Here is an 18423-nt window from a genome sequence, read left to right on the forward strand (position 1 = left end):
AGCGCCATCAGGTCGAAGCTGACTTGTGGTGACCTCATAGGGTTTTCAAGGCAAGAGATAAACAGAGGTGGTTTGCCATTGCCTGCCTCTGTGTAGTGATCCTGGACTTTCTTGTTGGTCTCCCATCCAAGTACTAACCGGGCTCGACTCTGGCCATTTATGAAGGGCTGTTTCCCTGTGGTCACCCCAGCCGACTGCTTCAGGGCTTCCTTTTGATTATGCATGTCTTTCCTGACCATCAGAGGTCGCCTTGCGCTCCCCGCACATTTCCACATGTTTTGCCCATGTTTTCCGGATTCTGGCTAAAACAGCATCCAGAAAACAAGGGGAAAAGGTGCAGAAAAGCGCAGGGAGAGCGAGGCGACCTCTGACGGTCGGGAAAGGCATGCATAATCAAAAGGAAGTTTCAAAGTAGTCGGCGGGGTGACCGCGAGGGAAACAGCCCTGCATAAATGGCCTTTGAGTGCTTTTTACTATGCCTTCTCTCCGCCCCTAATGGCTACAGTTTAAAACTGCATTATAATTTTTTTAAAAAAATGCATTCTGTGAATGCAGCACAACGAGGGTTGCCAGCTCCGGGTTGGGAAATACCTGGAGATTTTGGGGGTGGAGTCTGAGGAGGGCAGGGTGTGGGGATAGGAGGGACTTCAATGGGGTATAATACCATAGAGTCTACCACCCAAAGTGGCCATTTGCTCCAGGTGAACTGATCTCTGTTTCCTGGAGTTCAGTTGTAATAGTGGGAGATCTCTAGCCACCCCCTGGAGGGTGGCATGATGGGATCAGGGTCCCTCCAGCTGACTTGGACCCCCCTGAATTTTGTCCCCTCAGCCCCCCCTCTCAGTGGCCCTGTCCTTGGGAATTGTATTTTTGTGAAAGAGATAAAAACTCTGCTAGAAATCCCTATCCCTCCCCACTCCCCGCAAGACAAGTCACAGGGATTTTTGGAAAGAGGAAACAAACAGTTTGAGTTCATTCATGGAGGCCTTATCCCTTAGCAGGATTTCTCACATAAGCCTTCATTTGCTTGTGGTACCATTTGTTTTCACTTGAATAGCCAGTCACCAAAGGTCACCACACTCATGACCTGCCCGGCTACATAGCATGGATGTTTTCCTTTGTCTGTCTGTAGTGGTTCCTTTCTCATGGTGAGTGAGTCGCCAGACTTGTGAGCAGAACTTGACATTTTGTACATCAGTGTGGCTGCCACAAGCAGGGTGGTCGGGTGCATCAACCTAGAATGCCCTTGAGGAAACGTCTAGGTTGCATTTGCTCCCGTTTCCTTCCAAGCGGGAATCCCTGTAGAATGCCCATGTAATAATATAAGACCATAAGAAAGGCCCTGCTGGATCAGACCAAGGCCCATCAAGTCCAGCAGTCTGTTCACACAGTGGCCAACCAGGGGCCTCTAGGGAGCCCACAAACAAGACACATTTATACATGAATGGGAAACCACTAAGGAAATCAAGGGCTGCTACACAGAGGCAGGCAATGACAAACCACCTCTGTTCATCTTTTGTCTTGAAAACCCTACGAGGTCGCCATAAGTCGGATGCAACGTGATGACACTTTCTACCACTGCCACTCTGTACCAGCCTGTAACCGTTTACGTTCACACCCAGTAATATTCCAAGGTTGGATCCCGTGAAATATTTCCACTTGTGCAAGGGCTCTTGGGCAAGTGGAAACATAAATATCCCTTGCACTACATTAAGCTGACTGAATCCTGTCTGGTATTTAAGCCTGTGCAAGATATAATGGGCGAAAACGCATGGTCGCTTTAGCCTCCTTTATTCCCTGTTTCAGCCAGGATTCAGCCAGGATCGAACCCAGGTGTTTCGCTGAACGTGCGTTTGATCCTGGCTGATCCTGGCTGAAACGGAATAAAGGAGGCTAAAGCGACCATGCATTTTCGCCCAAATGTGAGGTATCTTTCAGCAAACCAACCCCTGCCCGGATAATGTCCTTTGATCAATTCACATTTATACCTCCCAATCAGACTGTAAGGACAGCACCAAAGAGCCTTTTGCCTTGTGATTTTTGTACCCAGCGGCCCGGATAAGAAATGAAAAATCTCGCAGGAACTTTTGTGCAAACAGGATAGTGTTAAGGGAAACTTCTCTTCCGCTATCACACGGTGGGATCCTGCTCCCTGTGCCGACTCAGTTTCCATGTGTGGTACCTATCCCTCACCTGATAACACAGAACTGAAGATGCTTTGTGAGTGTGTGGTATATTTCACATCCCTCAAGTATAGGGTTGCCAGGTGCCCGGTGGTGGAGGCAACCCCCCGGCAATTCGCCCCTCTGCCCGCCAACCACCTGAGGGTCGGTGGGCAAAGGTGCACTTGCGCGTACACACCGCGCGCACATCATTTCCGGTTTACAACCAGAAGTGCCACCTCGCGAGGGGCCTTATATCACTGAAACTCTTAGTTTGAGTGGTAAAGGGCCGCTTTACCACTCAAACTAAGAGGTATAAGGCCCCTTTGCAAGGCAGCACTTCCCGGAAGTGATGTGCACACGCATCAGCATGGGCGTGTGCAATCCCAACCTCAGCCCCATAGCCTCCCGACAGAGGAGAGGGAGGGACCTGGCATCCCTGCTCAAGTAGTGCCTTAGACAGTATCCAAAATGGCACTGATGTGCAGAAAACTCTCATTGCAAGCAAGCTGGCCGTTCTTCTACACAGCAAGAGTTAGTGTGCCGGAAGTGAGCGTAGACATGCCAGATCCTGCATTCCTCTTTGCCTCTCCTCCTGCAGGTTCCTGCAACTTTCTCTCCAGAGCATCTCTGTGCAAAAGCTTTCAGATGCAGGGCTGAGCGACACGGAGAAAGCTCTTTGGGGTTTCGTGGTTGAGGATATGAACCCCTGCACCCGGCTCTCTTGAACAGGCTCCTTGCTGTGCCATAATTATTAATTTATTTTTATTTTTCAAATTTATAGCCCGCCCTCGTCCCCAGTAAGCCAGGCTCAAGGCGGGTAACAACGATTAAAATCATAATCTATATAAAACACATAAAATCATCAACGTCAATAAAACCATAATCTCAGTAAAATCACTGATATGTTGCCCATTCTACCACAAAGTCAGATCAAAGCTTATTCCCCCCCTACTTGGCAAATTCCCTGAAGAGTCAGTTGAGCTTTTGGCAAAGAAGCTCCTATTAGAAGATCCTCAGCTTACGCTCCAAACTGCCAAGTTCTGCGCTGTTGCTATTAAAATACGCAGAGCTTTATTAGAGAATGATTGTTAGAATATTTTACAATTTTATCAATTTTAATGGGATAATTTTAACGAGGGGTTGCTTTTATTGACCTTACACCTTTATAGGCACGGGTAGTCTGTGATTCTGCGGTGCAAAACTATTGTGTCTGGAAATGTTGATGTGTTGGCACGTGATTGGTCAGTTGACCATATTAATAAACTTGATCTTGAATCTCAGTAAACACTTACACGCAGAGGGCCATAAATGTACCCAGGTGCCACAGAGTAATAGAATATCAGCAGTTCAGCCCCCCACAGACTGCAAGAGTGGAGGGCGGGATGGGGAGGCCAGTAATGATGGATTCCGCCAGGCCTATAACTGTCCTCAGTTATAGGTCTGGTGGAATAGCTCCGTTTTACAGGCCCTGCGGAACTCCTTAAGATCCCTCAGGGCCCTGATGTCACCAGGAAGGCTATTCCACCAGTTGCTGCGGCCGGTGGAAGCATGTGTGATTGGCAGCTGCAGGGATGCACCTAAAGAACTGCATCTTGAGAAAAATAACACCTTTCAATCTACAGTGCATCCCTTCTAAATAATTGCAATATAAAAAGTAGGAGCACATACAAGCATGGGGCTGTGGCTCAATGGCAGAGCAGCTGCTTCGCAGGCACAAGGTCCCAGGTTCAAGCCTCGGCATCTCCAGTTAAAAGCACTGGGTAGTGGGTGATGTGCCCTGACCTGGATGGCCCAGGCTAGCCTGATCTCGTCAGATCTCAGAAGCTAAGCAGGGTCAGCCCTGGTTAGTATTTGGATGGGAGACCACCAAGGAAGACCAGGGTTGCTGTGCAGAGGAAGGCACTGGCAAACCACCTCTGTTAGTCTCTTGCCATGAAAACTCCAAAAAGGGGTCGCCATAGGTTGGCTGTGACTTGAAGGCACTTTACACACACACATAGTGGGTGATGTGGATGGCCTTTACCTTGAAGAACAGCTGCCAGTCAAAACAGTAAATAATGCCAAATGGGCCATGTGAGAAGCCTTCTTTTCCCACTGAGGGGATGCATGCAGCCTACAAGGATTTTTGAGATCTAGGTTCATTTTGAACTATAACCCTTCCCCTCAGTTTCCAAGTGTTCTACAGGTAGCAAGGGTATGGACTTTGGGTTTGCAGCTGTGAGGTAAGTTTTGTGGTGCTCAAGGAGATTACCGAGATCCCTGAGACTAGCTTAATATATAAACAACTAAGATTCATTTATTTACAGGTTGGTTTTAAATGAACAAACCAGCAGCGCAGGTCTCCAGGTAGACAAAGTAGAAACCTGGCTGAGGAAGAAAAAATTTAAACTGGTTATGACATCCACCATGCTTTCAGACACAAACAGGCTGTTACTGATTAGCCACTAGGTTGGATCCTCTCACAAATGCTCAGGATTCCACCCACACCAGCCTGCCCTTTCCCAAGAGTCAGACTAGAATCATAGAGTTGGAAGGGGTCCTACAGGCCATCTAGTCCAACCCGCTGCTCAATGCAGGATCAGCCTAGAGCATCCCTGACAAGTGCTTGTCCAGCCTCTGCTTCAAGACTGCCAGTGAAGGGGGAGCTCACCACCTCCCTAGGTAGCTGATTCCACCGTCGAACAACTCTTACTGTAAAATTTCTTTACCTAATATCCAGCTGCTACCTTTCCGCCCATAATTTAAACCCATTATTGCGAGTCCTAATCTCTGCTGCCAACTGGAACAGCTCCCTGCCCTTCTCCAAGTGACAGCCTCTCAAATACTTAAAGAGAGCAATGGTGTCCCCCCTCAACCTCCTCTTCTCCAGACTAAACATTCCCAACTCCCTCAGCCTTTCCTCATAGGGCTTGGGCTCCAGGCACCTGATCATTAGGGTTGCCAACCTCCAGGTAGTAGCTGGAGATCTCCTGCTATTACAACTGATCTCCAGCCGATAGAGATCAGTTCAACTGGAGAAAATGGCCGCGTTGGCAATTGGACTCTATGGCATTGAAGTCCCTCCCCTTCCCCAACCCTGCCCTCCTCAGGCTCCACCCCGAAAAGTCTCCCAAGCGTGTCGAAGTGAAACCAGCAAGGCAAACCGGGCTGCCTACCGGGCACCGTGAATTCAGCAGAGGCAAGAGTGAGATCAGCAGGACAGCCGGTCAGCCTACCAGCCTTCGTCGCCACTGTTAGGTCCGCGTGGGGGAGGACACACGAGGTCAGAGACGGAGTTCCAACAACACCAGCTTTATTGAGAACGAGAACAGAACTGGAACTACAGTGGGCAGACCCTGCTTATATGCCCCCTGGCTGCCTGCGGCCACTCCCCTCCAGACCGTGATGGGGGGGGGAACAACCCCCAGTAGTCAATAGGTACACACAAGTTCAGGAGCCTTGGAGAATCCCGAGCTCAGCCAGGTTTCCCCTGCTTACCCACACTGATTCACATGTGTGTGTGTTAAGTGCCGTCAAATCGCTTCTGACTCATGGCCACCCTAAGATTCACATCCATACATCCATACATCCATAACAGGGGGGACCTGTCAATCCTAATCCTTCAGTATCTCATAAATGAGCCTATGTGAGGTTTGCTGTTACTCTACATGAGTGGTGGACTCTAATCTGGTGAACCAGTTGTGTTTCCCGCGCTCCTCCACGTGACGCCTGCTGGGTGACCTTGGGCCAGTCACAGTTCTCTCCAAACTCTCTCAGCCCCACCTGTCTCACAGGGTGTCTGTTGTGGGGAGGGGAAGGGAAGATGGTTGTAAGCCAGTTTGAGACTCCTTAAGGGTAGATAAAATCGGAGTATAAGAACCAACTAATTAAAAAAAACCTAATTATAAAAAACTTATAGATATTCAGCTATATTTGACTGAGAATCCAGGGTGCTTAGTAACCACACAAGAGGAACCCCTGCAGGATCAGGCGTGGAGCGGCTGCATCTGTAGCAACGTCTTCTCAGTAAGAGTTTCATGTTTCCAAATCATTTATGAGCCCTTCAGTGGAACAAAGCTTCAAAAGAAATCCCCCCAAGCTGTTATACAGGTTTTCCCTTGACCTTTCACATGGGGTGGGGGGAGAAGCAAACATTCTGTAAAAGAAGGGGGAAAACCACATGTTTCCAATCGATAAACAAATTCCACATACCTAATTTTCCCTGAACTATTTATTAAAGGCAAATTGCAATTTTTAAAAATGAAACAGACTGTTTGCATGTTTATGTGTGCGAGCATGTGTGTGCGCATTTGTATAAAATGCACACACTGAAATTTGTCGCTGACAAAGGCAGCCTTGTCTCTTTGAAAACTTATACCCCAATAATCTTGTTGGTCTCTAAGGTACTACTGGTCTCTAATCTAGCTGTTTGCCTAGTGTTGCAATCCTAAATATGCTTTCATGGGAGTAAGCCCCCTTGAACTCCGATGGATTTTCCTTCAGAGCAAACATGCTTAAGACTGTCCTGCACAAGTCTCGTCTGGCAGATGTGCTGATGGCGATGTCAATTACCATATCAGCATCTTCCCCTTAGCCCAAACGCCCAGCGCGGTGTAGTGGTTAAGAGCGGTGGTTTGGAGTGGTGGAGTCTGATCTGGTGGACCAGGTTGGTTTCCCCACTCCTCCACATGAAGCCAGCTGGGTGACCTTGAGCTAGTCACAGCTCTCTCAGCCCCACCTACCTCATAGGGTGTCTGTTGTGGGGAGGGGAAGGGAAGGTGATTGTAAGCCGGTTTGTGTGTGTGTGTGTGTGTAAAGTGCCGTCAAGTCGCAGCCAACTTATGGCAACCCCTTTTTGGGGTTTTCATGGCAAGAGACTAACAGAGGTGGTTTGCCAGTGCCTTCCTCTGCACAGCAACCCGGGTATTCCTTGGTGGTCTCCCATCCAAATACTAACCAGGGCCGACCCTGCTTAGCTTCTGAGATCTGATGAGATCAGGCTAGCCTGGGCCATCCAGATCAGGGCTGAGTCTCCCTTAAGCGGTAGAGAAAGTCGGCATATAAAAAAACCTCAACCACCACCACCACCACCTCCTCCTCCTCCTCCTCCTCCTCCTCCTCCGTCTTGTACTCTTTTGTACTTTATTTTCACACCAAAGGTAATTGCCAGTATTAATTTCACCGGTCTCTAGGGCAGAGTGTGTGAATAAGCTGATTATCATAAGTTCCGTTTGAAAAACCATTCCAAATGCTTAAGCCCACAACTGACCTGGCTGCATTATTACAGCATAGCCACAACATACACCTTCAGCACCATTTACTGTCCACATGGATGGTTATTTGGTGCTCAGAATGCATGCATCTCTATGTGTATACAAGCTGCATCCTCCCATAAGAGACACAGTGCCATCCTAACCAGAGTTTATCCTCCTAAACCCATTTACTTCAGTGGATTTAGAAGGGTGTAAATCTGCCATTAATTTCTAGAGATGTAGGAGTGACTGATGATTTCTAGCATGCAAGTTCTCACTAACAACAATTTAAAAAGTAAGGTAAAAAAATGTAGGAATGAAATACAGATAGTGAACACATGAGCACATGAAGCTGCCTTATACTGAGTCAGACCCGTGGTCCATCGAAGTCAGTATTGTCTACTCAGACTGGCAGCGGCTCTCCAGGGTCTCAGGTAGAAGTATTTCACATTACCTACTTGCCTAGTCCCTTTAACTAGAGATGCCGGGGATTGAATTTGGGACCTTCTGCACACCAAGCAGATGCTCTACCACTGAGCCATTGCCCCTCCTGGGGCTATCTACCAGAAAATAGGGACCATCCCTAGCAAATTGGATCAATTGGAAGTACAGAAGGTCCGTCTGTAGGTTAAGCTGCCCCAAAACGCCCACCCACCATCTTTCCCTTTTCACATTCATACAAAAATGGGTCGGAAATATCTGAAGAACCACTTCCTCCTGTATTCGAGTCTAGTAGCACTTTAGAGACCAACAAGATTTTTGGGGCATATTTTTGGAGATTTGACTATCAAAGGCTTATACCCCCAAAATCTTGGCCTCTAAGATGCTTCTGGAATCGAATCTAGCTGTTATATTGCAGACCAACATGACTACCCTCTGAAACTTCATCCTGTATGAATCTGCCTGTTCAATCATTATTAGATTAGGTTGCCAACCTCCACATGGTGACTGGAGAACTCCTGGGATTACAACTGATCTCCAAGCGATGAAGATCAGTTCCCCTGGAGAAAATGGTAGCTTTGGAAGGGGGACACCATCATATCATACCCCACTGAAGTCCTTCCCCTCCCCAAACCCCGCCCTCTTCAGGCTCCACCCCCCAAATCTCCTGGTATTTCCCAACCCTGAGCTGGCAACCCTATTATTAGAGACACTTCTCTAGGAAATAAGTAAGGCCATGACCTGAGACAGGATCTCTTCTATAGCAGCACCACATGTCTAGATTTCCTTTTCTTAAGAGATCTGCCTGGTGGCTTCACTGTTAGGATTAGGCAAACAACAGTTTGTTTTCATGTGCTCTTAGCCATATATTTTCCATTTTTTATGGTTGTATTTTATTCATTCTGTAGGCTGTTGAGCATTTTTTGGAAAAGCAGGATAGGGCTTTCTAATACATACAGACAGACAGACAGACAGACATATCTGAAGCCCCTCTCTGCATCACACCACCAGCCTCAATTGTAGATATTAACATTTCCTTTGCTACAGCTGTCTTCCACACAGCTGCTATACATCACCTACTGTATCTGCATCATCCCAAAAATTGGACCAAGGCAGCAAAATACCTTCTCAATGGACTAATTCTAGAAGTGCCATCCCAAGAACACTTTCAAGGAGTAAGCCCCATTGAATAAAATGGGACTTTTATGAGGACATGCTTAGAATTGCTCCCTTAAAATAACAAGCTTGATCCAACTAAAGTTCAACACCCATAAGTCCCATTGAAATAGCTGATGCTTGATTTTGCCTGGGTTACAGCCAACATTTTTGAAGTATACTACTACCTTTTAAATTGATTAAATTGCATAACAGCAAACCTCACATAGGCCCATTTTTGAGATACTGAAGGATTAGGGTTGACAGGTCCCCCCTCTCCACTGGCGGAGGTTTTTGGGGTGGAGTCTGAGGAGGGCAGGGTTTGGGAAGGGGAGGGACTTCAATGCCATAGAGTCCAATTGCCAAAGTGGCCATTTTCTCCAGGTGAACTGATCTCTATCGTCTGGAGATCAGGAGTAATCGCAGGAGATCTCCAGCTAGTACCTGGAGGTTAGCAACCTTATGAAGGATGTGTAGGTACTTTACATGCAGAAAGGCTATTTTAAATATTTCCTGCTTTCATTTCATATTACAGTGACATACCTGGCTCGAAACAGTTCAGAAAATAAATGTGTATACCCTTAACTTACACTTGAATTCTTTTCTTCATCAATTAATGATTTATCTTACTAATCAATTGATTAAACATATTAAAGCTGACACCTCACACCGTTTAAAATAGTTAGGGGACCATTAGACAATGGTATATAATTGTTAGCCACTAACTTACTAGACTTCCTGAATTTTTACCAAATCCAGAATACCGAGAACCGACAGGACCAAGAAAGAGTTCAAGGGGCTGCTTAGAAAACACTGTGAATCCATTGAGAATCCTGTTTAATATGTCATCCAGAATGGTGACCTCTGCGCTAAGAAGTGTCAGCGAAATGTTATCTTATGTAAAGATAACACTGCTTCCTATCCAAGTTAAACTGGAATAGAAACGTGGAAAAAACCCTCAAACACGATTCCATGATTGGCTTAAGAGCACTATGAAGAAGTGGAGAATAGAGGGCCCATCAGTTGAATAAAACATATCTTCCTTCCACTTATATTATTAAATTTGTATCCCACCTGTCCACTAAGAAGCACAAATACTGAGAGTTAACACAGCTTAAGAGCGCAGTCCTGAAGGGAGGGGTAGATCCGTGGTGGCCGGGAACGGTGGAGCAGCACCACCTCCTGAGTGGCTTCTCGGCTGCCGTGGAGCCTAAAAAAAGTTTTTAAAATTAAAGAAAGGAAAAAATGGGGGAAATGCCCCATTGAAAATAGTGAGGCTGCGCTGGCGGAAGGGGCCAGCTAGGATTGCCAGGTCCCTCTTTGCCACCAGTGGGAGATTTTGGGGGTGGGGTTGGGGAGGGCCATTTTCTCTCTCAGCTGGAGATCAGTTGTAATAGCATCAGATCTCCAGCTATACCTGGAGGATGGCAACCCTAGAGCCGGCGGAGCCTGGACACTACCATATTTTGCCCCACGCCAGCGCAGGTGACACCGTATTCTGTGGAGCAGTCACCTCCTTTCAGGAATGGGCTGCCTGTCTGTGAAATCTGTCACATCCGATTGACTATGAGAAACCTATTGAACTCTGTAATGTCGTCCTGAAAAACACAGGGAGCATATTCAGAAGTCCGTTTTTTTTAAAAATGGAGCTTACTCCAAGAAAAGTATTCTGAGGATTGCAGCCATAAACAGATTGCAATCCTAAACGGTCTTCTTAACCCAGCGACATAGAAGGGTGTAATTCTGTTTAGAATTGAACTAATAATGCAGCAAGACAAAACCTTGATATAATATATTTATAGAAGAACATGTAATTACAATGACTGTACCTCATCCTAATTAAGGTCAATCAAGATTTTTCATGGCTTGACAGAAAGTTAACGGAGAGCATAGGAATGTAAGAACTGCGTAATCCAGCAATCTCTAAGAATGGCACCCAGATGCCCTCAGAAAGCTAACAAGCAGATAATTAGGGTAGCTTTGTCCTGTGGTTTGTTCCCACCGTCTAGTTCAGCACATAAAACTTCCACTGATCATGGGTAAAAGACATTGAAAGACCAATTTGGCATGAATATCTAATCCATCCCTTAACAGTCTATATTAGTGATCATCACAACATCTTTTTATTGTTCATTACTCTATGGGAAGAAATGCTTTTTCTTTGCCCTGCAGCAACTGAAGGTCATTTTCATTGAGATGACCCTGATTTCTTGGTTCAGAGGCATTGCTAAGCAGATCATTTGCCTGGACTGCAACCGGAGATAATGATTTGCAATCCTACAGTGCAGGGCAAGCACAAAATGTACATTGCTGGTTCAGTTATAATGGCAACCTAATGGTAGGCTTCTGAAATGAGATGAGATGGCCTATAGCCCTACCACCCTGAACATGCTTGGCTGATCTCAGAAGCTAAGCAGGATTGACCCTGGTTAGTACTTGGATGGGAGACCACCAGGGAATACCAGGTGAAGTAGGCTTGGTTTACAACTAGGGTTACCAGCTCCGGGTTGGGAAATACCAGGAGATGCTGGAGGTGGAGCCTGAGGAGTGTGGAGTTTGGGGAGGGGAGGGACTTCAAGGGGGTTGGATCAGAGGGTACAGTCTCCATATGTAACAAGTAAAGTCCATAAACTATATCACTATTGCTATTACCCTCTGACCTTGAGATTTTGTATGATGACTGATCAATTGTATGGTAACTGTATTATATATAGGTGGGAGATTTTGTATGCATAGTTTTGAGTTGGTTTATGTCTCGCATTATAGTTATAGTTAGAATATAGAGTGTAGGAATATCACCATTAAATATGCAACCTTGATATGAAAACTTGGTAAAGATTATAATAGGTTGTTTTTGCTAGAACGCAAGCCCTGGAGGTTGGTAACCACAGAATTCAGTCCAGGGAAGCCCTTGAGTTTGGCAAACACTCTCCAGGCAATTCCTGGAGGGTGTGTGCGTGTGTGCGCGCGCCGACACACACGCATCACTTCCAGTTTAGAACCGGAAGTGCCGCCTCGCAAAGGGCCTTTATTTCTTAGTTTGAGAGGTAAAGCGGCCCTTTATCACTCAAACTAAGGGGTATAAGGCCCCTCGCGAGGCAGAACATCCAGTTCTAAACCGGAAGTGACGCGCACAGTATGCACGCGCACATGCATGTTTGCCTGCTGACCCTCAGGTGTTCGACAGGCAGAGGGGTAAATTGCCGGGGGTTTGCCCGCCACCAGTGGGCACCTGGCAACCCTACTTCCAACTCTAGGATACTATAAGCAAAATGAAACCATGCAAGGCATCTCTCAGTTATGCAGAATAGGGAGCTTGGATAGAAGGGCTGGTATTTATAGGAATCATGGGCAGGGTGGAACTAGCCATAATTTGTAGTCCACTAGTCTCTGTAAATCTGGAGGAAAGAGATGGGTGATTCATGTGCACAGACAGTGTGCTGTGGGTCTATGGTTGCCAGCTCCAGATTGGGCAATACCTGGAGATTTTAAGGGTGGAGCCTGAGAGGGGTGGAGTTTGAGGAGGGGGGACTTCAATGGGGTATAATGCCCTGGAGTCCACCTTCCAAAGTGGCCATTTTCTCCAGGTGAACTGATTTCTGTGGCCTGGAGATCAGTTGTAATAGCGGGGGATCTCCAGCCACCACCTGGAGGCTGACAACCCTAGAGGAAGAAGTGGAAACAGAAAGGGGAAAGGAAGGAGAAAGCAGCAGTGGGTAGGGATGCCAGCCTCCAGGTGATCCCCTGGAATTATAGCTCATCTCCAGGCTACAGAGATCAGTTCCCCTGGAGAAAATGGATGCTTTGGAGGGTGGACTCTAGGGCATTGTACTCCACTGAAGTCCCTGTCCTCCCCAGGCTCCATCCCCAGATCTCCAGGAGTTTCCCAGCCTGGATCGAACAACCCTGTCCCCCCATCCCCTACCAATGGCTAGGGAGGACTTGGCAACCCAAGCAGTGGGTGGTGATGAGAGGGTTGGGTGGAGGACAAGGTGATGGGCAAGGCCGTGGGGAGGAGGAGGAAGCAGTGGTAGCAACAGGAGAGGTGTGTGGAAGAAGAAGAAGAGTTGATTTTTATATGCCAACTTTCTCTACCACTTAAGGAAGACTCAAACCGGCTTACAATCACCTTCCATTCCCCTCCCACAACAGACATCCTGTGAAGTAGGCGGGGCTGAGAGACCTCCTAATAGAACTGTGATTAGCTCAAGGTCACCCAGCTGGCTTCATGTGTAGGAGTGGAGAAACCAACCTTGTTCACCAGATTAGCCTCCGCCGCTCATGTGGAGGAGTGGGGAATAAAACCCGCTTCTCCAGATCAGAGTCCACAGCTCCAAACCATCACTCTTAACCACTACACCACGCTGGCTCTCTCCTTAAGCCATGAGAATGAAAGGAAGTGACAGGAAGGTGGGAATCTGAACAAGATGAGAGGACGCAGGGGCCAATGGGAGGAGGATGAGAACCCCAAATGCACAACAATGCATGTGCACCTGTATTTGGCTTTTCAGGTGCCCTTATTCAGTAACCCAGTCCTGGCTACCACATGGCACTCAAGTAGGGTTGCCAAGCTCCAGGTAATAGCTGGCGATCTCCTGCTATTACAACTAATCTCCAGGCGACAGAGATCAGTTCCCCTGGAGAAAATGGCCGCGTTGGCAATTGGACTCTATGGCATTGAAGTCCCTCCCCTCCCCAAACCCCGCCCTCTGCAGGCTCTGCCCCAAAAACCTCCCTCCAGTGGTGAAGAGGGACCTGGCAACCCTACACTCAAGACTGCAGAGTGGATAGCGGCCTCAACCAATACGCAAGGGGAAGATACTGCAGGCTTTGAGCTCTTTCCGCTTGGGAGCAGCTCAGAATGTTCATCTACAGTGACAGCTGGAAATGGGCAGTGGGGGACCCTGGTTGGTCCTTTTCATCTGGAGAAGAAAAGAATAAAGGCAGTGGAGTTCTCTTGGCTGAAGAGAGAAAATAAAAAGCGGATGTCTGGAGATTTAGCAAAGTCTTTCCTTGAACCTAATCCCTGAGGGGGAGTCTGCTGCAGCTAAAATAAACAAATTCACACTGGAACAAAATTGTGTTAGTTTTTAGTTGTTAGAAGATAACACTATTGCCTTTTTAAAGTCAGACCCATTCGGGGATTACAGTAGCTCCTAGTCATTTTCTTCTTGCTTCTACATTCAGTTTCTTTACCTTCATTCAAGACCCAGGATCTAAACTAATGATTTCTGGATTACAATCATTTGGAGGAGGCCCTCCTGATATACCTCTATGTCCAATACTTTTTATTTGTTTTACTGACTTGTTGTGGGAGAGTGGTAGCTGCACAAGTATACAAATGATAAATCTATCAGTATCTTTACTGATGATATTAGTAGAGAAGTCAAGCTTTTAAATTATGGGAGATGCTCCATCCTGCTCCCATAAGCAAATGTGAAAAAGCCATTTTAAAGCAGCATTTCCTGTTGCAAAGACTGAATGTTACCACTGTTATTTTGGTAAGAGGGCAGGTCTCTTTCTGCCATGGTGATCCTGCAAGTCTGTGTGACAACCAGCAAGAGACTGGATGAGGTGGGGACATGTGGGGGGAAGGCAGCCATCAGCGATGGTGTGATGTCACTTCTGGGAAAAACTGGAAGTAATGTCATGCCTCTCTAGGAATCACCAGAAATGCTATGGTAAAACCAGAGATTTTTCAGTGATTCCTAGAAAGGTCTGACATCACTTCTAGGGTTTTCCTCAAAATGATGTCAGTCCTTTCAAGGAATTGCCAAAACTTCTATGGTTTTACCATAGAGTTTCTGGTAATCCCTAGAGATGCATGGCATCATTTCCATTAAAAAAATCTTTCCCCTGTCAGACAGTGGAGTGTTGGCAGGAAATCTCCCACTCCCAGTGGGCATGTGGCAACCATACTATGTGGACTTTTCTTCCTGACTTTAGCCATTAAGTGTGTTCTTTCTCCTTATCATTGCCTGAACCTTTGAAGCGCTCTTACATGCCTGCCTGTTGGCTCTTTGCATTCTTGATTAGAACAGACAATATCCATCCAAAAAGATAAGAGCTATTTATAAATGCAGGTAGCCAAGTTGGTCTATTTAGGAAAAATCATTGTTGCAACTCGAACTTTTTTGCACTGGACGTAAACATTATGTTAATTAGGCATTGTCTTTATATAGCTTCCTGAGCCACCATCTTAAGACAAATCCCAACAGGCTGGGCCAATACATATGGCAGGTGGTCCTCCATCATGGTCTGTGTGTCACACCTGTTTCTCTTCCCTCTCTATATTTTTTCTTTGCTCAGCTTGAGGAAGAGTTCAATAAACCATAAAATTAGATCATGGTTTTGTAACTGTCAGTTGTTATTAAATATTATTACAGTTTGGATTGTTTTGGAAGATCATCTTCCTCAAACTCAATATTCAAATGAACCATTTGAAAACATCGCTGTGAAACTATATACTAAAGACCTTCAGTTATACTTGACATAATTTCATATCTGGAAACTCAGAAAGATAGGTACTACATGAACCAAGCTTTCCAAATTTATCCCTTGCAACAGAGACATTTCAGAATACACTGCTTCACTGGAACTGAATTTTACATTTTAGTTTTCATATTTACAATTGCCAAATACTACTGAGGGAAGAGAAGAAATTGATATGACTTCTTCTCCAATGAACACACATGTGGAAGCAACTATCAGTGAATCACAGCAGGGTGGGAAAACGATCTAGCTGGTCCACTTCCACAAGAGACAAGCTCATGACATGGTAGGGTTGCCAGGTCCCTCTTCGCCACCGGCGGGTGGTTTTTGGAGTGGAGCCTGAGGAGGGCTGGGGTTTGTGGAGGGGCTTCAATGCCATAGAGTCCAATTGCCAAGGCAGCCATTTTCTCCAGGGGAACTGATCTCTGTCGTCTGGAGATCAGTTGTAATAGCAGGAGATCTCCGGCTAGTACCTGGAGGTTGGCAACCCTAATGTCATGGTTCTACTCCTGAGTGTGATGTGTGAGCAGAAAAGTCAAGCAAGATCACCCGTTTCCTTCCCTGAACTACGAAAGGTCAGACGGTGATTCCCCTCCCTCAAGTCCATTGAATAGAAGCTGCAATCTCATGTCAATCTTTGGCTCTAGCCTTACACTGCTCATTCAAGTAGATGGCTCACACGAATAATATTTTTGCAGACATGAGCAGCTGGAGGATTGTCAGAAACTCATCCAAATGACCATTACGAAAAAGGGGTGGAAGTGTTTTCATTCAAAGATATTTATTGTTGTAATGTCCTAGGAAGATACATCCATCAGTCCTTCAAGTCAGTTGTTTAATGGGAATTAAGTTCTTCAACTGAGATTACATCCCATACTTTCTATAGGACTCGTAGACATAGGTTTCTGATGGTTGAGTTTCACAAAGCAATCAATCTTTTGATTGAATAGTTTATAAATAATACACTAAGGTTATTTCATGGTTGTGTCTAAATGTAATCTTTTCTTAGCATATGTGTGGTCTGATGAATTGTTATAGCTTACTAAGCATATCTGTCAATCAGTGCCTTGGTGGGAAGCTACCTGAAAAGCCATGCGTTTTTAAAAGAAAGGACAATACACATGTAATAAAGAAATCAAATACTTGTTCAGATTTTTCAACTAAAAATAAAATAAAGGGCAGCCCTGCCAAAGAGTATAGTTACATTTTGATAGTTGTGTACCTGCCAACTATCCAGGTACTAGCTTTGATAGCTAGTACCTGCCAACTTCCAGGTACTAGCTGGAGATCTCCTGCTATTACAACTGATCTCTAGCCGACAGAGATCCATTCACCTGGAGAAAATGTCTGCTTTGGCAACTGGACTCTACGGCATTGAAGTCCCTGCCCTCCCTTCCCCAAGCCCCCCTCCTCAGGCTCCACCCAAAAAACCTCCTGCCAGTGGCGAAGAGGGACCTGGCAACCCTAGCAGATGACCATATTATCTCATCAACTGCTTTTAAAACTGTCCTCAGTTTCTAAAGAAATAGACCATGAAGCAAGTTCAAAACATACTTGGAGTGTGAATTTTCTTGTACAGTTCTTCAGATCCAGTTCACTACTTATTTATAGCAAAAAAAGTTTTAAAAATATTATTTATTAATATTTGGGTTATTGTAAATACAGAATGAAAAATTCCTTAAGTCAACTTTATTTCTTTTAAAACTTCCGCAAACATTGTCCTAATCTGCTTTGCAAACAATACCTAATCGGGTTGCCTTCTGCCTTCCTTGAGCAGGTAGATTTCCCATTGGCCACTGAATTTCATGATCAGCACAAGTACTAAAATGACCTTGGATGTAAGTGGGCTGCAGTTCTTTGACTATGAGAAGAAAACCGCTATTTAGGATGTGTGTGTTCTTTTCTTTGGAACAGTCAATGGGCAGTTTGGTCTTTTTAGTAATTTACAGGTTGCTTAAGTGAAATGGACGGACGTCCTGAGTGGGGTTGTATTGAGATCGTACTTGATTTTCTTTCGTAGATTCAACCATTTTGATTAAGTGATCTGACAAAATGGGCATCTGATGAAGGTTTGTTCTTTTCTTTTCTTTTTAAAGGTGTCAGTAAAATGATGTTTCAAGTTTCCCTCTGATTTACTTCTTTTGAATGCTACTAATTTAAACTGAATGGGCTGGTAGGCAGGACTGAAAACCATACTATGAATAATAAAACTTTCTCCAGGCCTGGAGTAAACAGATAGAAAAAGATAATTCTAAGCCAATAGGTTCTTCTCAATCGGGAAGAACAGTGAATAGAAACACTTCTGTTCTAGTGATGCTTTTCAAGATCGCTGCGATTGAATTACTCACCAACAATGACCCCGATGACGGTGAACAGCACAAAAAAATTCCTCAGCAGGTAGCTTTTAACACCATCCTTTGTTATACTCTGGACCCTTTTTTTTGCCATCACTGTACGTTTCCGGACTCCTTGCTGGAAGCGTTCCATCCTATTGCTAGATCTTGTGTCTTCTCCGTTACCCTTCGTCATCTGTATCTTGGGAATATGTCTTGATAAATTTGCAAAGTTACAATTTCCCCAGAAAGAACTGGAAATCTCTTTCTCCTTGAGCAAGGATAACAAAAACCGAGAGAGAGGGAGAGAGAGAGAAAGAGAGAGAGAATATGGGTTAAGCTACAAACTTCAAAACCATGAAGTGTGACTGACCACTGTAACATTTTAACAATCTGACTGTTTGGAAAACAGAATTATGAATTTGCAAGAAATATATTGCATATATCTGCAGGTTTTTGGTAATGCTACAATGCAACCCCAAGAATACAACCCTTGGAGTAAGCCTCATTTAACAGACCTGAGTAGGATTCTAATTAGACCTACTTAGGTTGCTCTCCTACAGTGCTAGCCTAAGCAGGGCTATACGCTTCTAAGTCTATTGACTT

General features: G+C 45.5%; 1 protein-coding gene across 1 annotated transcript in view; it reads right to left on the reverse strand.

Annotated features, from left to right (window-relative positions):
• SLC1A3 (solute carrier family 1 member 3) overlaps window positions 1-18013 on the reverse strand; it is a 53726-nt gene extending 35713 nt beyond the window's left edge. Inside the window, exon 1 of the mRNA XM_056848392.1 lies at window positions 17833-18013. Within this exon, the coding sequence (XP_056704370.1) occupies window positions 17833-18013 (181 nt within the window). The remainder of the gene's footprint in view (window positions 1-17832) is intronic.
• Between the last annotated feature and the right edge of the window lie 410 nt (window positions 18014-18423).

This window comes from Euleptes europaea, chromosome 4 (assembly GCF_029931775.1).
Source record: "Euleptes europaea isolate rEulEur1 chromosome 4, rEulEur1.hap1, whole genome shotgun sequence".
Lineage (NCBI taxonomy): Eukaryota > Metazoa > Chordata > Lepidosauria > Squamata > Sphaerodactylidae > Euleptes > Euleptes europaea.